Raw genomic sequence first — 20,119 nt, forward strand, 5'->3', positions numbered from 1 at the left:
GTCAGAATTATGGAGAGAAATGATTTGAAGTGATTATACTCTATGACATTGTTGTCCTTGGTTGTCATCATCCCCCCTGTTTCCTCTGAGTGTGCTCTAGAAGTAGCTTCAGAATTTGTTGCTCTTTGTATTGTGTCCATTTAATATAACTTTGTGGAGAAAGAAGGGGTTTTTTGTAATTAGGCTTTTAACTGTTTTGTCAGAAGGTTTCAAGTGTTCTACATGATTATGATCAAGATTAAAATAGCTATGACTGAAGAGCTGATGCGTGAATTCCTAGTAGGTACAAGTGTCACTAAAGTGGGAAGATTTTTTTGACCAAAGCTGAAATGTGGTTAGACATACTCATTGCAAGGTTTGAATATGTGCTGTTAAATGACACTTCTTACGAGCGGCAGGATTACTTCTGAAGGGTCTGGTTTTAATTTTTTGAATTATTTTGATACTGCCCGAGAAGCTATATTGCAGTTGAGTCCCTAAAAAGAGCACTTTCTGAACAGAAGGCTAAAATTGTGTGTGTATATATACATATATAGACAGTTTTAGTTTTAAAACCAAGTCAAAAGTTCAGAGTGAAATGTTCTTGTTACGTTATGGGAATAGTGGCTATGTGAAACTATGCTTTCTGCTTTCTCTTCACAGGAAAACATTCAAAGTAGATGACATGCTATCAAAAGTAGAGAAAATGAAGGGAGAACAAGAATCTCACAGGTACTGTCCTGCATATATGTTTGTGTCTGTACAAATGAGCACATGCATGTGCTAAATCAAGTCTTTTTGATAAAATGAAAGTGATAAAGAGTAATTATTAGAAGCAAGGTACTTACTGTTTGAAATGTTGCTTTCAAAATCTTAAAATATATATGTGCTTGTCACTTTAACTTGGAGTAAAGCAGTATCAGGATGAACTTTCAATACTCATTGTGCTGTTTTTTAAAATGCATGTAGAAGCCTCAAAAAGGTATTTGTATTAACTTTTTTTTAGGCCTGTCAGTTGTGTCAGTAACTAATCTGTGTGTGTGCTGGAATAAAAAAAAGGCAGATTTGGAAAAATCCCATAGTTATACTATTTGGGGTTTATATGGTTGTATACTTGCTATTTTTAGCCTTATGTTCATAGTTACCTAAAACCCCAGACAAAACCAATCCCAAAACAAACCAAAAATCCCCTAAACTTTTAACAGTATTTAAAAGATCTTACCCATCTCAAGCCATAATAGGGTAACTAGCAATAAAATGTTTCCATTAAAGAAACTTTCAATTTTCCCTGTCAATTCTCTTGAGAATTATTCTTTAGTCTGAGATTTTTGTTGTGGTCTGACCCCACATATATCTCATGTTGAACCTTTGCATAGTTCTGTCTGAATAACAGTGTTCACTCTTGAACAAATACATAATTTAAAGTCTTAATTCCATGTGGAACTGTCATTTGGGGATGGCGTACTCTGTGAACTCCAATTGTGAAATAGTTCTTACCTTTATACTGCTGTACCTATTGGTTTTGTCATGTTTATTTTTTTCTCCACAAGGTTTACTTTATGTAACACACTTTAATGTTGGATAAAACTCATATTTTATTAGGTCTTACTACTCTGCTTCAGAAAAAAATACTGAACTCTTGCTGAATTTGCTATATGGTATTTGGCAAAAGTCAGAGTTCAGCAGTGATGTGAAATTTGGGGCTGATGCTTTCATCCTAGCCAGTCTTTGTAATGATGGCAACAGGAAAGCATAGCAAGTATGCCTGCTCTGTTGTTTCTTGACCCGTTTCTTAGTGCTGAAATGTATGAAAAGCTTATTCACTGAGAAGTGATCTGGCATACAATGTGTTTGTGATATTTTTGTGTCATACATGATGACCATAACAATTTTTAAAAATTATATTCTTTATGTATGGATTAGTTAAACACCTAAGCTTTTTGTGAAAATATGTGTGATAGAAATTAACCAATCTATTGTAAGACTAATTTATTCTATCCAGAATAATTTTTTTTCTAATCTGTACAGTTCAGTCAGAGATCAGTTTTAGTCCTGCAGGTTGGTTTTGTGTTCTCTTTTATTAGAAAGACTGTAGATAATTTGCCAAAACCCTTCTATTTAATGTACTAAATAAATCATGAAATGCAAAGCATTCTGGAAATTTTAAAACAAAACCAGACGTTTTAAAGACTGACCTGAGTTGCTGGAATGTGTGAAGACCTGTTGAGATGGTTTTTTTGTTGTTTGCTTGGTTTTTAACCAGCTGGGTTTTTTTCCATAGCATTTCCAAATAATCAGATTACTTCAGAGGCAACCATGCTAGATATGGTTTAGTCTAAAATTTATAAATTTTGTGTTATAAGATGTTTTACAGATTTACATTATATTATCTTTCCTCAATTATTTTTTTATCCATATATTTTGGATATTTGCTAGGTAAATATTCTCTTTTTAAGGATAAGGATTGTGTTAAAACAGTCAGAATATTGATTTGAGTATTGGTTTTTGTGCTTTCAAAACTATCAAAGAATGTACTTTAGAGTTGGTCGGGAAAAGTAACGTGGATGAATGATGCAAGTTGGTATAGATGTGGTCTTTTGAATGCTTAAGCTGTTGGGCATTTTTACTGATCATCTCAGTGCTCTTGGGAATGTTTGTGTTTAAAAATAGGTGTTGAATGTCAGGTTGTATCTTCCTGAGAAAGTGAAGGTGCTCAAACTTGTATCTGGTATTCTAGTGTAACAGATGTTTTGTTCAATACTGTGTACTTCAGAAATACTTACTGAGTGTTTTTGAGACCCGTTTTAATCTAGATTTCTGAATGCTTGCTTTAAACTGAAATGTAGTCTGAATATAACAATTGGAAATAAAATGGGTCTACAGTCAGCAAAATAGTCTAGGCTATGAGCTGCAGTGTTGTGAAACAAAATAGATGCAATTATTATTTTGATTGCATGTGTTATGGATGATATGGACTTGATGTGACAGATAATCTTTATTTCTAAGGCTGTAGCTTCCCAGATACTCGTTAAAAAAATGATCTTGATACCAAGTGCAAGTTCAGGGTAAAGTTCTAGAAAATTTCCATCAAAACTCGTCTCTTGCTGATGAATGTCTAGGAAATATGTTTGCCTGCCTGTGAAAGCAAGATCTCATGTCTTCAGAGAGTGCCATTCTACTGTAGTGTTTACACCTCTACTTTTTTTATGTATCAAGTCATAGAAGACATAGAATCAGTCTGTAAAGAGAAAACTGTTCTACAGCTTTGCATCAATTGCAACTGCTGTATCCAGGCAGTTTCCAAGTTAGAAAGATGGACCAGTTCATTATAGTTCTGCCTCTTGTGCAGGCCTGCCAGTGAATGGAGTGGAGTGGCTGCTGTGAGAAGAAAATACATATTTGTTCTAACATTTCCTTTCTTTTTTTATTCTGTTTAGCTTGTCTGCTCATTTGCAACTTACGTTTACTGGGTTCTTCCATAAAAATGGTATGTTTGCTAATTCATTCATTATACTGTTGTATAGCACCTTTGAAATTAGTATAGATCTGCAAGTGGGGTGTTTGAATATTTTGAATCTCTGCTGTTTGGATACAGATTTTAACATATTTAAGTTCAGACTGTCTCATTAGTTACAATATTTTCAACAGCACTTTAAATATGTTGTAGTGTAATTGTAATATTAAGCAGGTAAGCCTTACCAGGGTTTTTGTCAGAACGGTGATTTTGAAAAATACTTCAAGTCATCATCCATTGAAACTGAAATAGACCTTGAGGAGATCCTGAAGACAGTGATTTCATGGGAATGTGTCTTTGGGGTATTTGAAGTAGCTTTAAAAAACCCCTCAGCCTTCAAATAGAAGGTTTTTTTAGAAGATCAGGTGTTTTTTAATTTAAAATAGAAGTGTGAGAAATCTTATCATGTAGAGCCTAGAAATGAGGCAAAGGCCATGTCGTTAATTGTAAAGGCGATGGAAAACATGTTTTAGTGACTTGCAGTTGTTCTGTTGTCTTTTATGCACATAAGGCTTTATCTCTCAAAATCGGAATGTTGGACTTCCCAGACCAGAAGGAAGGGTTCTGTTCATTTAACGAAAGCAGAAGTGACATGCTTTGTGCGTGGATAAAATCATGTCTTTATTTTAATGGATAAACAGCTGATTTTTTTTTTTTCAGGGAAGTAAAGTGGTGTTTCTCATTTTCAGTTAAAAATATTCTGAATAGCTTCTTAGTCTTTGGATGTGAAAGCCAATACAATTCACGCAACAGGTTTTGTACTTTTTCCTGGAAGTTATGTTCCCTCAAAGTAACTCATGCTTAACCAGATCTATTCAGTAAGATGTTTGAAAGTTAAAGTTGCTGAAGTCTAGATTTCAGTATCACTTCTTTATTAAACTGTAGTATTATTCTGATAGTTTTTCAAATCTGTAGATTAGGAACATTCTGCTTCTGGAACTTCAGAATACTGCTGGTCTCAATGGATAGTATTCATTTTGTTTCTGCTCTCGGGAAGTCCATGTTATATGTTGCCTTCAGTATTTTTAAGCTGGAAAACCACAAGAGGCTTTTGGGGCAGCTAGTGATAAGAATAGAGAAGTATAGAATAAAGGTGGAGGAAAAGGCATGCTTATGTGTCTTAAATTCAGACATGTAACTCCAAAATCTGATCGATCCAGGAGTGTATGTAGTAGTAAGCCTCACATACGGATTTGAAAGTACCTAGTGGATAGGGTAGTTAGATTTTGCTGGCAGACCTTCCTTTTCTATTATAGTGTGATTTTAGAGAGGTGCTCTAGTAGATTTTTCGATATGTTAGTATGTTTGACTTCATCTGTGTGTTTGACTGCTTAGATCATGTGACTACTGTTAACTATAAAAACCTTTCACTTCAAGAAAGTACTACATATAGTGAGAGCCTGATGGTCATTTGTACCATAGAAAAGGATATCACTAACATAAGTAATGTATACAATATTGAATATTAAATAAAGTAATTAGTGAAGCTGGTGCAATTAATATGCTTAGTTGTCTGGCTATAAATTATGGTAGAAACTCTTGAAACTGAGAGTGTGGTGGGGTTTTGGTTGGGTGGGGGGGGTGGTATGTGTGTGTATGTGTGTCCCTGAGTTTCTCTATTTGCTAAGAAAATTTCTAGTACGTCTCACATTTACAATTTTTTTTAAAAATCCATGTGTTTCATAAAACTGCTACTGTTTCTAGATGAGTTACCAGAAGTCTCTCTTAACTGATACTCATTAAGCTTGTTCAGTGTTGATACAGTGTCAGGAGAAAAGCAAGAGAAGAGACATGGGTTATGTTGCCTTTACTATACTAAAGCTGTGCTCTTTGTATCTGATGAGCATAACAGTATTTCACTGAATGTCAGATTTTGTTGTGACATCCACTAAGGTGAACCCATTGTGTTTTTTACCTTAAGCCCATAATAATAGATGTTGTAAGAGCAGAAATAACTTCTCACACATTCCAGTTTTGGCTGATCATTGCTTTTCAGAATTTTTCACAAACTGTTTTTTAACTAGATATATAATGAAGTTTTACCTTATTATTCTTTTTCCGTATGAGAGCACATTTCCAGATAGATATAGATTCACATAATTAAAGGTTCTCTTACTATACAATGAAATTTATTTTGTAAGGTTGTTCTTAATTGGCATTGCTGATCATACTGCTGGTAGTAGCTGTCTTGAAAATTCCAGGCTCTAGGAACTTCATAGTGCAGAGACTGTGGAGCCAGGTCTTATTTTTCTAATACTTTTCAGGTTCTTTCAGGAGTCCTTTAACATCTATTCTGCGTATACTTAACCTTTCATAATCTTTAAGGTTGTTTGTTTTGTTTTGTCTTCCTATCTGATAGCATCTGGATCTTACATTTTGATGCAAACCAAATTCTAGATTTGCAAGCTGTAACGAAAAAAAAAATATACAGGAAATAATTTGACTCATCTGTAATTAGTATATTCTGTCTTTCCTTAAATCTACCCATATCCTTTTTCTCTGCTATAAAAAGATTTTGGCAGTGCCAAAGATAGCAAGTTTACTCCTTTAAACATTGGAGATCAACTATGCTTTTTAATCTGCTTGTATTAGAATAGTTCAGTAGGATTTGTTCTCAAGTGGGAATTTGCAGTAAATTTGGGGAGAACTGAAACTTAGAATTTAACTAAAGGTCTTTGTGCTTGGAGGTACCTAGGGTTAAAAAGTAGTTACAGGTGGATTTACACCATTGAATAGATCTTCACTTTTTCAGAATTTACAATATTTTTCTGTTTAGATAAGCCATCACAAAACTCAGAGAATGAACAAAATTCTGTAACCCTGGAAGTACTGCTTGTGAAAGTTTGCCACAAGAAGCGAAAGGTAAAATTTATTTTATAAACTATTAATATATATTAAAGTAAAATGTTTACCTGCTTCTGGAACATCTAGTTAACACTGCCACACAACAAGGTAATGGTGAAATGATGCTTCTCTTAAGATTAATTTAGTCTTTAAATTTAAGAACTCATCTTTTCAAGTTGTTTTCTATTGACTGGGTAAGGATTCTTAAGAAGCATATGTATATATATATATATATATATATATATATATATATGGATTTTGCTCTGCATTGTGAGAAATAACTGGAAGTTTTTAAAAAAATCAGATTTGTTAATTGAACTTGCCTATGTCACATTTGCTCATTGTGAATGTATCACATTATTAAACTGTTAATTCTGTTGAGATGTCCAGAGGCTTCAGTAAACCAAGCAATCACAAAATCATAAAATAGTCTATGCCTTTCAGAGTTTAGAAATAAAAAGGAACAAATTGTATTTGGTTTGAATTTTCCAGTCATCTGCCAAGTCTTGTCTTTTTCCTTGCTTTTTCTGTACTTATGTTTTTTACATTGATCATCTCAATTATTGCAGATTTTAGCTACTATGAATCATAAACAATTTTCATATCTTTTTTTTTTAAGCATCTTTGAATTTGCTTGCTGTTTTAGCTATGTTTGCTTCATACCAGTTGGCAAATTAGCTTCACAGCTATGGGAATATGGGAAGCTCAGTAATGCATGCTGTAATTTTTAACCAAAAAGGGAAAGATTTGCAGTCAGAACATTGTGTATTTTCCCTAAGAATGTTAAGCTGTTTTGACATGTTTTAAAGAGTTAATATTGTTTCTAGCCAACTTTGTTACTTGCTATAGTATGGATAAATATGGTAAAAGCAGGAGGTGCTGATGGTTTTTGAAATGTTTTGCTGCAAGTTTCATACTTAGGCCATCTTGCCTTGTTTTTCCAATAGTACACAGTGTTCAATGATCTATTTGTGAGATAACTGAATATAATAAATCCTAGGTAAGTGGTTCTTTATCTCCTAGATAGCACAAAGTGCACTTTGTAATATTGGAAGGAGAAGCTAGGAGGCCCTTGAAATATATATATACACATAACCAAAACATTTAATTTCTTTAGGTAAGCAGAATTAAATTAGTATTAATGACTGTTCTACAGTCTGAGTGCCTCATGTTAGTGTTAATTTAATCACTTAGAGATAGATGGCTGCTGCCAGAAGTGGTTATAAAATGCCAGTTTTCTTTACATTTTCAAATATCTGGTTTTACATTTAAAACCTGGGATTGTTATTCCAGATTTTTTTTTAATTTACATCTGTTACAAGGTTTATTTACAAAAAGATGGCAGGACAAGTACAATTCATAAATTATATAAATTTTAACACTTAATGGTGTTATTTTGTATTCTAAAGACCTAAACCTTAGCTTTCTTGTTTTCCTACAGGATGTCAGTTGTCCGATAAGACAGGTTCCTACAGGTAAAAAGCAGGTGCCTTTAAACCCAGACCTCAGCCAAATCAAACCAGGCAACTTCCCATCACTTGCAGTTTCCAGCAATGAGTTTGAACCAAGCAACAGCCATATGGTGAAGTCTTACTCATTGTTATTCAGAGTAACTCGCCCAGGAAGAAGAGAGTTTAATGGACTGATCAATGGTGAAACTAATGAAAACATTGGTAACTTCCCTCTTTAAATAAGCTTATACAAGGTTTATCTTGTAGGCATGTATACAGTTGTCTTGATGTGCAGCCTAGGTCATACTCTGAGAAGGGACAGTAATAGATGGGTGACTGAGTTGTTTCACTTGTTTTCAGTCTATTTCAAGATGGGGCTAAAATACAGTTTGTAGCTAGAAACTGTGCTTCTATTTTTGTGTAAATTTACCACCAATTTTTACTAACATGTGATGGTGAAGTTGTGAGCCAGTGCTGTTGGAGGGTGAATAATGGAAGAGAGCCCTGTGGTCAGTGTGACTGTTATTAAACCTCCAACAACACTGGTCACTGCTGACTCAGCTGTAGGTGCTATCACAGTCTCTCCTCAAAATGAAATGACTAGCCAATAAAGAAAATAACTTAATTAGAAAATTTTAAAAGTTATTTTCTTAATCTTCTTAATATGGAGACATATGCTACATTACAAATTTTATAGCCTTGGAGAATGCGTGTTGAATGAAAAACATTTTCTCACTGTTTTATAGCTACAAGAGGAGGAAGATCAAATCCTCAATTTTTTCATGCTGACAGAGTAATATGACTAAACTACACGTGTTATCTGTATAAAATATATATGAACATTTCTAAAATATGATTAACTGTTAAGCTAAGTGTTCTTTCCTTTGCCATTGTGCTGTTTGTTAAATACTGTCCTTTTCTACTGTATGACATGTCTGACAACCAACAGCCAGTTATAGTCTACAATTATATAGAAGCTGTTTGATCTATTGAATTTGTGCTTATATAATAATTGAATTCTATATTTCTTATGTACAGATGTCAATGAGGAGCTTCCAGCTAGAAGAAAAAGAAACTCTTCAAATCGTGAAGATGGGGAAAAGACATTTGTAGCACAAATGACTGTATTTGATAAAAACAGGTAATATTATCCAAAATAAATGTTGTGTCTGTTAATCGTTAGGAATTTGTTTAATATTAAACTTAAATCTGTTCTTTATTTTCAGTGTTGTTTGTTTTTAGCTGTATTTTTAGTCGGTGTTTACAATAACAGCTTAGGCTTGTTGTCTTTGTAAAAAAAAAAATAAAAAATGCAGGTTTCATAATGCACGTTTTCTACAGACACCTGTTCAGTGACAATTGTAAATAATTCCCTTTTATGAACTTGAGTATTGTTAATTAAGTCCTGTTAATATGCATCAGTATGTCTGTTCCTTGTCAGTTTTTTGACAGATGTAATTTCTGTGGTTCTGTTAAAGATCAGTGACAGAGTAATTTAAAAAGTAACTCAAACAGCATCTGAAATACGCTTACTGCTTACATTCTATTTAGTGGCATAATTTTCTCCATGCCCAGACTTTTGCTGATGCAGTCACAGATTGTATTCTGCTGGCACCTAAAGAAGATGTTAGTTTTCAGTTACTACAATGAAATCAAACAAGTAGTTAAAATCACAGTAGGCTTACTCTGTCATGTAGTTTGTGTGATGAAATATTTTAATATTTGTTATCTTCACACTACTTAATATATTTTAAAGAAGGTGGAGTCAGATAAACTCACATGTAGGTGTAGCTTAGAGCAGTCCAGATAGTTCAGAAGATAAGTAGCATAATGTTTACTGGTAAGGACATTGTAGTTGTTTGTCCTGCAGAAGATGATAATACCAGCAACACCCAAAATACAGTATAGGAAAATAAGTGTTCTATCCATGGCAAGTGTAGATCCCAGGTGGAGGTAGGTATCTAGGTAATTAGTAAAAATAAAAATATATCTTCAAGTAAAAGCTGCTTAAAACATAGCTCCAAGTGAATCTGACAAAATGGTCATTTATCCAAATACATTTTTAGAAGTCATATCTTGAGTAGGATTTTTTAAAGAAATATCTTTCTCTAATCTCTATCTTCTTAGAAGTCTTGACAATATTTTATTCATTTTTATTACTGAATTCCACTGGAGAACTTTAATATACTAAACATGATATGAACCGTTAGGTGGGTTTGTAGTGATGATACACATAAGCTAGGATATTTTCAGCCATGCTGCTGTATAAGTGACACTGTCTGATTTGCAGCAGAACTAAGTCATGCATAAAAATCAGTACTTTTTAAAAGGAATTTTTAAAATTTTACTTTGTGTGAAAAGCCATCTTCAAAATGTAAGCTATTAACTTCACTAATTTTTTGTGGATTTTTGTAAAGTATAAACTGTTCTTTTATGTTAGCCTCTTGAATTTACGATCTTCTGTTTGATGGAGGAATTTAAAATTAAGTTATTTTACCCAGACTCCAGGCCTAGAAAAGGATATTGGGCAGATCTAAGAAAAGTATTATCTTAAGGCCATAGGTTCTCGATCTATACATTTATTTATTTATTTACCTTTTGAAGCTTTTCTAGAAAGAGTAAATGATGGAGTTAGTGGTTTGCAAGACGCTGTCAAGAAAGAGAACAAAAGGTTTCTGATGGCTGGCTTGGTGCATTTATAACTTTATTCTGCTGGGATACATCTGCTGTAATATAGTTTACGTATAAAAGAAAAAGGCTGTAGTTTACCTGTTGCAATATCTCACTGTAGAATACTGAGGGTCTAGAGACAGAAACAGCCTTTTTCTGCAAGACATATTTCCCAAGTTCATACTGTGTAACAGTTTGCCTACATTTGCATGGAATTTATATACTTAGCAACAACTCATTTATTTTGAATGATGCTTCTGTAGCTTATGATTTGTTGCTGGGAGTGCTTCAGAAAGTAAAGTCTCAAAAGGAAAAAAATTATCTTGGGAAACTGAGCTTGTATTGTGAATTTATATTACTTGCTGATTTGTGTTGATGTCTTTTTAAAGCATTTATCCATGAAACATTTTCCTGAGACTGTACCTTTGATTCACTGCAACAAAATAAAAGAAAATAAAGTATAAATCAGAATTTCTCAAGCCTCACTGAACAGACTGCTACATAGGAGGAAGCAGGATGAGATAGGAAAGAAAGTGAAACTGGTCACCTGAGATGATCCAAATCTGACCTGAATGAAATAAGAGCTGGAGGGGAAAAGTGTAGATCTTGACCAGTTGGTAGACTTAAGGGTAAACTTGAAAGTTTGCCTTAAAATTTTCTTACCTCAGCCAGAATAGTCTAAGAAATATAGAAATTTTTTTTCTTATCCAACTGGATATTTTATTTAGACATTTTTGTAAGACAACATTTTTCATTTGTCTTGTTTGAGAGTCATATGCAACACATGCACTTGGCAGTCTTCTCTCTTGGACAGAAAAAATGTAGCATGTTGGTTAACGTGTGAATTGCTCATTCTGGTCTATGTAAAGCCGCTTTTTTGTTTGCTTTTTGAGAACATCATACTTTAAATTTACTATGTTGAAATCCTCTTAAGGTTACATCTGACATGGTTCTGATACAATGGTGAAATTCTTTCGTTTTGGAGACCTGATATGGGGTTGCTATATACTGGTTTGCTAGAGCAGAGGAGTTACTAATAAATCAGGAACAGAGATGTTTTGGAGGGGTTGTCATTCAGTTTGGGTTTTGTTTCTTCCCAGGAAGGTTCCCATCACAGTGTTAATTCAGTATTAACTAGTTTTCTTGCATCTCTTGAATGTTGTTTTTTTGTTTTTTGTTTTCTTCTTGCATCACTTGAATGGGTGTTTTTACAGTATTGTTTGGCATTAGGCAGCTTTTTTATTATGGGTATTGTTTACCTAAGAGTCCCACTGAGTTGCCAAATAAATTTCCTGAAAATCTGCCTTTAGTTTCATGGAAGGATAGTCACTGTAAAATAAATTCTAGGTTTTAATAGACAAATAATTAAAATTAATACAATTCTGTGTGGGCAGGCGCTTGCAACTTCTGGATGGGGAATATGAAGTGGCCATGCAAGAAATGGAAGAGTGTCCCATTAGCAAGAAAAGAGCAACATGGGAAACAATACTTGATGGGAAGGTATGGATTGTTTCAGTAGCTGAAAGACCTGTCTTCACTTGAAAATGATCTGGATTAAGGTGGAACACAATTCAAAGTGCAGTCCATGGCTCTTCTCCTGAATGTGGATTAAACTGAACAGTTAATAGTCTTTCAGGATGTATGGACACAAGTTTTGACTTAGCTCTTGGTTTAGGAAAGCTTTGGCTACGCTAGATCTCTGATACAAGCAGATGTTAACTACTGTTGGTATGGCAGCTGTCTCTTTCAGTGACTTCTGAATTCCTGTCTTAAAATCAGGCAAATTATTTCTTGTACATCCCCAGTCTCCTTGCTGGCAGAGCAGTATGTGAAGCTGAAGTCCTTGACTTAGTATAAACACTGCTTAGCAACAACTAAAACATCAGTGTGTTATCGACATTATTCTCATACTAAATCCAAAACACAGCACTATACCAGCTACTAGGAAGAAAATTAACTCTTCCAGCTGAAACCAAAACGGGTTGCTTTCTGTTGTTGGGAGAATGAGAGGGGATTTTCATGCTGGAGGCGCTACCCCAAAGAAAAGAGAAAATAGTCACGGCCAATGTGTTTATCACCCAGATCCAATAAGCACGTTGTCATTGGTTTTCTGTTTATGTGATAGCATCTCTGTAAACTAATGAGGCCTGCATATAATAAAGAGCTTTTAAAATGGAATTCTGTATCTTCATTGATACATTTAGTGTATGATACTTGATAATAGGGGTTTTGCAATTGACTCACGTTTCTTCTATTTCTTTATTATTACTATCTTGATAAGCAAGATGAACATAACACATCCACAGGAGAATATTAAAATAGCATGTCTACAGCAGACAGTGATGCAGTTTTTAAAGCTCGTGTATTAATATACAATACTGGACTGCAGAATTAGGAGCAGGTATGAGTAGAAAGAGAAGTACACTGGCAGCAGGCTGAAGTGCTGTTTTCTTTCTAGTCAGGGCCCATGCTGCTTACTGTTTAGTGTTCCACAAAGATCAGTGTGCGCCACAGTATGTGCATGAAGTGGTTGCTCAGTAATGTGCATGAAACTGCATAGCCATCTTTTTCAGCTTTGTACATGGGAAGACACTAATTCTGCTGTTTTATTTTTATTCCCCCCACCAGAGATTGCCTCCATTTGAAACATTTTCTCAGGGACCTACACTTCAGTTTACTCTTCGTTGGACAGGAGACACAAATGATAAGTCTACAGCTCCTATAGCTAAGCCTCTTGCAACACGAAATTCTGAAAGCCTCCCTCAAGAAAACAAGCCCAATTCTGTTAAACCTACTCAGACTATAGGTAAGCAAACTTTGCGTTTGCTGCTGAATAATGATCTGCTTAGCACTTCTGTGCTTCAGGGTTCCTGACTCACTGGTGCAGCTGCTTGTAATCTTAAACATGAAAATGCAAAATTCGAATGGGCTTTGTTGGATCCCATACTTTGTATGTTTTTTAAGGTGAATTTAAAAGCTAAAAATAGTAGGGTCTTTGAAGTCATGACAATATTGAAGTATTTATATACAATACTCCTAAATTCTGACGTAAAATAGAGGAAAGTCTGTGAATAGGACTTCTAAGGGTTGTCTGGTGTACTCAGTTACTGTTCTGGAGGTATTTGGATATATAGTATTAATAACTTCTTTATGCTTTGTAGTAAAAATAGTTTTAAAATTTGTCTATCATGATATATTTAGCTCTTGGAAAATGTTACTGCAAAATGTGACGAACTCTAAAATATTGCACATTACACAGCACTTTTGTGGTGTAAAGGTAACTCAGGTTCTTTCAGAATGCTTATTAACTGGCACTGATCTCCTTGAAACATAGTTTGATGTCTAGGCATGGTCCCATGGTGGAAGCACTATATATTTTTTTATTATTTAGCTGCATTTTCTGCATATTCGCGTAAGTTGAACAAAGATTTCTGTTTAAGCCTAAAGGATTTTTCTGCTTTTATTCATTTTGGGCAGTCTGAGGTTGTCTAGATAGAATGCAGGCTTGCAGTTAGTACTGTCTGAAAATAGTTCTGTGCAGGTAAGAGAAAAACATAGCAAGTTTGCAAACTATCACTACAGTGTGAGGTAAGTCTGTATTTGTTATATGTAAATTAATCTGTATTATTGAACTAGTTTCTCCCTAGTCATTCATTAATGTTTAGAGCATTGTAATTTAAAACTAAATGCTTTTCGAGTTCAGAATTTTTAATAATTTGAAATGTAACTGGTTTTGTTTCCTTCTGCAAGTTCATTCCTGTACGTTCTTTCCAAACGAGTTTACATGTTGTCAAACTTCGTAATCAGATTTTGATCTGTTTTATCATAACTTTAAATATGTAACACATTAAAAGCAGTCGTGGATAGACTGTTTAAAATTGGGTTGTTTAACCTTGCTTCCTGGAAACATTTTAAAGTAGAGTACAATTATTTTGCTTTTTACTTGTTTGCCTGGTTTGTATTTAATGTAGTAAGTAGCACTTCTATGGAGGCTACAGTGTCATTGAAAATTTAATGCAATTACCATTGTAATCTGATCCACTACTTTACAGATTACATAATGCCAAAAACATTAATGCAGTCTGATAATACTGCAAATCTAAAATTATAGTTTCTGTTACCTTAATAAAGCCCATTTTATATTTAAACACGTTAGTTCGAGAGCTATTGAAATGTCTAGAAACTGCTCCTTCTGCCGTTACTGCTACTAAAAAGCTTATCTTGTGAAGCAGCTGAATAGAAAATATTTATCCTAAATTTACATAGGTGATTTTCAGCACTATTTTAGAAAAACTCTGTAAAATATCCTTTGACATTTCTGTAGGTATATGTTAAAGAGTACGTGTTTCAGATCAGTTTCTTTATGGAAAATTTTCTGAGAATATTTCCCTTTACGTAAGCTTAGCTAATCGGTATCAGTGCTGGGTCTTACCTTGAAAATTTCAATGGATTTATAAGGTTTGACCCCTAATGATTTTAAAAAGGATGCTATCACATTCTTTGAATTCATGCATCATGTAAAAACATTAACAGACGTATACTTGCTGTGAGATGTTTTGCAGAAGATTGTAGTATTAAGATACGCATTTTGATATGAAAAACAACCCATGACTTTGTCCTTTGAGAGTTGTTTAGATCTGCTCACAAAATACTGGAATAGCTGCTGAGCGGAGAGTAACTGATTGTATACTGCAGTTTGGTGAACTGAAAAACTTCACAAAGTTACGTAGCTATTCAGCAGGTAGCATGCTATTTGATTATAATTATATCAAGGAATTAAGCTAAATGTAGTTTTTATATTTTTAAATACAAATTTGTGAATAATTTAGTTTAGTTGCTTAATTGCAATTTGGCTAATATGTTTCTAAAAACATGTTTCTTCCTTGAGGTCCCAGAGCTTAGCTCAAAAAAGCTACTACTAAAAAACTTTCTGACACTAGATGGAAAAGGCACCTTTGACCATTGTGTCCTTTTTTTTTTTTTTTTAATAGCATTTTCCTGTCTCAGGGTCATATTTAATCTGAAACTCCCCTTTGATTCCTAAGTGGCAGTGGAGGCTGGCCTAGATATTATCTTTCTTTTGTCTAGCTCACAGTTGTTTGTAACTTTGGCTTGGAACATTGGCAAGTAAGGCCTAAGGACAGCTGGAAAACTTAAATTGCACTGAAGACAACAGTCTGCTCCTGTTGTTTAAACATCTATGAGCATACCTAGACTCTTGAACGGCGCCCGATTCACTTCAGAGTAATCAGTATTTCCAAACTGGTAGCTAGACTGAAACTGTGTGATTAAAGGAAAGTTCTAGGTCCCTATTATAGAAGTTATTATCTGGAGTGCAGTGTTCTGTCTCCAGGCTGTCTCTGGGCTGTGTAGCCAGGCACTGTTTGTGAAGGGTTGTCTTGCTTGTTTTGAGGTTCATCTATGGTAGCACATCAGAGAATTTGTGCACGATGATATTTCAGTCTGATTTTGTTGGATATATAACTGAGATTTTGGAGCTGCAGTAGTTATAGCAAGGGAATGAGTATTATGAAAAAAAATACTGCATTTCCAAACATGCTTTTTGTGCCGTTATATTGTAGTATATGTTGGGAAACGTGCCAATGGTAGCTCATCTCTGGTGAGACTTTCTAAGGGTGTAACTTCTTTTCACTGTTTTTAGAGGTTTGGTGTGTAGTAATAAAAAAAGTTAGAGCAAGAATAATTTCACCTTACCTGTGCAGAAGCCCCTATCTAGAATGATCCCTAACATCCTCAGCCAACCTACAGACATCTTTGTCTTTGGACGGAGTAAAAGAATATTTAAGTAAGACTGACTCCTGTCTTCTGAATTGAATGTTGTACCTGAGCTAGGGATTGCAGACACTTAGGTTTCTTAAATCAGGATGAATGGCTGACACTTAATGCACACAAACATGAAGTAATTGCCAATAGAATAAAGGCAACAGAAGCAGGGAAGTGCTTGAACTTTCACTGTTAAAGTTGTTCTGCTTTCTCTTTACTTCTTCATACAAGGCCTCTTTGTATTTTAGAGCTTCTTGGTGACCTATATTGTAATTTGTTAGGCAGATTTTATGCTCAGACTTGCAAAAGAAATGACGGTATGTTGACTAACTCTAGAAAGTGTGTACTAGTTTACTACATAATAAATAGTAGGAAACTTCTGTCAGCAATTCTGATAGTAGAAGAAAAAGGTCCAGTGCATCTTTCCCAAGGGTATATGAATTTGGTGTTGTCATTTTACTTTGGCATGTTTCCCAAGGCAGACCAGTAGAATAAAGACATCAAAGACTTTCTAAATATGGCAGATTAAGCTTTGCTGTAATTACAAAGTGCTCAAAGTAACTGAGCCATGGAATTCTAATTTCTCTGATGTGGTGCAGGCTGAAGTGTCAGGCCTCCTCTCTTTTTTCATACAGAAAGAGATGAAATTTCCCCTGTTCTCCAAAATATTAAATATAAAATAAGTGCATCCTCTAAAAGAGCTCCTTTTTTCAGTAGAGCTGAGATTTGTTTTGCCATCTTCTTCACCATTCAGAGGGAAGTAGGTGTCATTGGTTTCTCCTGACAGTAGATTTATAAAACCTGCTTTAGATGTGTGGAGTTTCCTGTTAATTGTATGGAATCAAACCATCTTACTGAGATTAAAATGTATTGAAGAGGCCCAGAGACGACTGAGCAGTGCCATTACACGCGCAAACAATAAGTGTTTGAGAGACAAGAGTTAAGGGTTCAAGTTTCAGTTAAATATTTTGCTTGCATTTCATACTGATGTCTGTTATGTGACTTTGGAAGCTTCTGAGGCTGAATTTAATTAAGCAAGGTATGTGCCACGCAGCCATCTGAAAGCAGTGTTTCTTTTTCGTTTCCCAGGCACACCAACTTTTAGCTATACCGAAAGAACTCTTTGGTTGCCTAAATGGAGTAAGAAAAATGTTGCTCTTTACCTGACCATTTTTAAGTTCTCTGAAGGGTTCTCCAAAACTGGAGATAATCTGATGTTTAAAAGTGGTGGGTTTGCCTCTAGATTTCTGAAGGAAGCTGAGCACCAAGATTTCCTTGTTGCTGATAGGAAATACTTTGTCAAAGTACACTAGAGTAGCCCATTTCCTTGAGCAGCAGTGTGCCCTTCTTGGGGCACACTTCCATACTTGGGTAAGAAACAATGTCTTTGTTTTGTTGTTTTTTCTTCCCCTCTTCACCAAAGAAATGTGGGTTTTTTCAGCTGTGAAAGAATCCTTGCCGGCAGACCTTCAAACAAGAAAAGAGAGAGATGTTTTAAATGAACCTCGACAAAAGTTGCGAATATTTTACCAGGTATTGAAAATAAGCATTAGAGGGAAAAGCTAAAATCTAAATATTGCATGGAATTAAAATGTTCACTTCTCTTCTGAATTGGGTGGAAATTTCCATTTGTTTTTTTAGTGGATGCCTTAAGGGGGCTCAGATTCACATATTAAGAGCCATTCCACATAGTTCTTCTTACAGGAAGTATTTTCGAAAACTAATCTTCCTGGAGGCATGTCCAATGCTCCAGAATACAAAGGACATCTCTTGTTAGACATCTGGAAGGGGACAGGTGGTCTCCCTATGGGGAAAAAATTCTTGAAATACCAGTGTTTCGGTACACTGAGCTGATGTAGTGTTCTCAAGAACGTTGTATTAGTGCAGAGATCTCCTGAAATGATGCCCAACTCTGTTTTGGGGGTTGGGAAGTTAATGAATTAAATGCATTTGATGCTAATACTATTTGTTCCTTTGTTTGCATCAGTTCCTTTACAACAACAACACGAGACAGCAGACTGAAGCGCGAGATGACTTGCATTGCCCATGGTGCACACTGAACTGTCGGAAACTGTATAGTTTACTCAAACATCTTAAACTTTGCCACAGCAGGTTTATCTTTAATTATGTTGTAAGTAATCTTTTTGTAGTTTAGCACTACGAAACACTGTACACTCTGTCACAGATATTACGTATGCAGTGATTCTGTTGCTAGCCTGTTAAGTTGTAGAACTGTATTTACAGGTTATATACAGCTTCCTTTGAAGGTTTTTTGAATGTTTGCATGTTACACAGGAAAAAAATATTGTGGTATTGATTTTTATTTCTTTAAATATATATAGTAGATAGTGCTGATCACTGGAGGATTAATTCTGACTATAGCTGCTGCTTTTGCATTAATGTATTATATGATGTAGAAAGCAATGTAATCTACGTTTGGTTGGAAGTCTCTTGAAGCTTCAGGAAATTTAGAAATGTTCTAGTTCCTAGGGTGCTTGTTAGCAATCTTTTGCTGATACTTTCTTTAATTTTATAATTAATTCTATTCTGAGTGGGTTTATATAAAACGGTACAGAGCAAGGAAGCTTTAGTATAATCTTACTAGAGGTTAAAAATTATTTGGGTGTTGTAAATGAAACTAGAGCTATGCCAGGTTATTGATAGGGTGATGTTGAAAGTATTCAGAATTTAAAAGAATACTCGTTTAAACTTCCTGAGGTATTGCCATTACTATTTGCTAAGTATATTTGCAATTATCTGTTTCAGTATCATCCAAAAGGTGCTAGGATAGATGTATCTATCAATGAGTGTTATGATGGCTCCTATGCAGGAAATCCCCAGGATATCCATCGTCAACCTGGATTTGCCTTCAGTCGCAATGGACCAGTCAAAAGAACTCCAATCACACACATACTTGTTTGCAGGTAAGGAGGTGGAAAGCAAGGTGTATCTGTATTTGTGTAATACGGCATGTGGACCGGATTGGTAAATCTGTAGGTGCACATAAACAGTGTTAAATTTCACTATCACTAAACTACAGCAATTTATGACTAAAAAAAGGTAATCGAAGGATGGTAACTTCATCTGTAATTTTTCTATGCCTTTTCAGTTGAGGGATTGGTTCTGAATAGTGTAAGTTTTTAACTGCCTTATCCTATTTCTTCCCCAAAAGGTCGAGTGTGGGGTGTTGGGTTTTTAATAGGGTTTATTTCACTGCTGGTGATTTCTCCCTGCCACACCCCACCCCAACCCCGCCCTCTGCAATATTTTTGCAAGCTAGAGCTTAAAAGAATAATCTGTGTTAATCGATTACATTTCTTAGTATTTATTTGCATATTTGATACGATGGTTGAAAGCAGTTACTTTTTCTTTTTTTTTTTTTTTTTTTTCCTTCTAGGCCAAAGCGTACGAAAGCAAGTATGTCAGAATTTCTTGAATCTGAAGATGGAGAAGTAGAACAACAGCGAACATACAGCAGCGGGCACAATCGGCTATATTTCCACAGTGACACGTGTTTACCTCTCCGTCCACAAGAAATGGAAGTAGACAGTGAGGATGAAAAGGACCCTGAATGGCTACGGGAGAAAACCATTACTGTAATTATTCAATTTATACAAAATTATTTTAAATGGATTGTGTTTTTTAAAAGATGGCCCACAGTTGTTGTAGGGAACAAACAGAGCATATGTTGTGAAAATGATGCATTTACTTTAAGTAAATTCTGTGATGCTGAGCCACTAATGATAGAAATTCATGGAATCAAAGTTTGTATTTTCAGGTATGTCTTTAGTTGCAAAGCTAGTTCGGTCCAGGTGTGTCCTAACGGGTTTTCGTTGTGACTGGTTTTCTCCTTCAAAGAGGAGATGCTGGTATCGCA

General features: G+C 34.9%; 1 protein-coding gene across 3 annotated transcripts in view; it reads left to right on the forward strand.

Moving 5' to 3' along the window:
- SUZ12 (SUZ12 polycomb repressive complex 2 subunit) overlaps positions 1-20,119 on the forward strand; it is a 32,795-nt gene that overhangs the window by 7,745 nt on the left and 4,931 nt on the right. For 2 of the 3 annotated variants that reach the window (XM_074922459.1, XM_074922460.1), the window contains 11 exons: positions 643-711; positions 3,417-3,466; positions 6,270-6,355; positions 7,779-8,010; positions 8,827-8,929; positions 11,853-11,958; positions 13,087-13,264; positions 17,684-17,775; positions 18,230-18,373; positions 19,009-19,166; positions 19,640-19,838. In XM_074922459.1, coding sequence (XP_074778560.1) covers positions 643-711; positions 3,417-3,466; positions 6,270-6,355; positions 7,779-8,010; positions 8,827-8,929; positions 11,853-11,958; positions 13,087-13,264; positions 17,684-17,775; positions 18,230-18,373; positions 19,009-19,166; positions 19,640-19,838 — 1,417 coding nt within the window. The remainder of the gene's footprint in view (positions 1-642; positions 712-3,416; positions 3,467-6,269; positions 6,356-7,778; positions 8,011-8,826; positions 8,930-11,852; positions 11,959-13,086; positions 13,265-17,683; positions 17,776-18,229; positions 18,374-19,008; positions 19,167-19,639; positions 19,839-20,119) is intronic. The other variant, XM_074922461.1, reaches the window with a different exon arrangement.

The sequence above is a fragment of the Athene noctua genome, chromosome 18 (assembly GCF_965140245.1).
Source record: "Athene noctua chromosome 18, bAthNoc1.hap1.1, whole genome shotgun sequence".
NCBI lineage: Eukaryota > Metazoa > Chordata > Aves > Strigiformes > Strigidae > Athene > Athene noctua.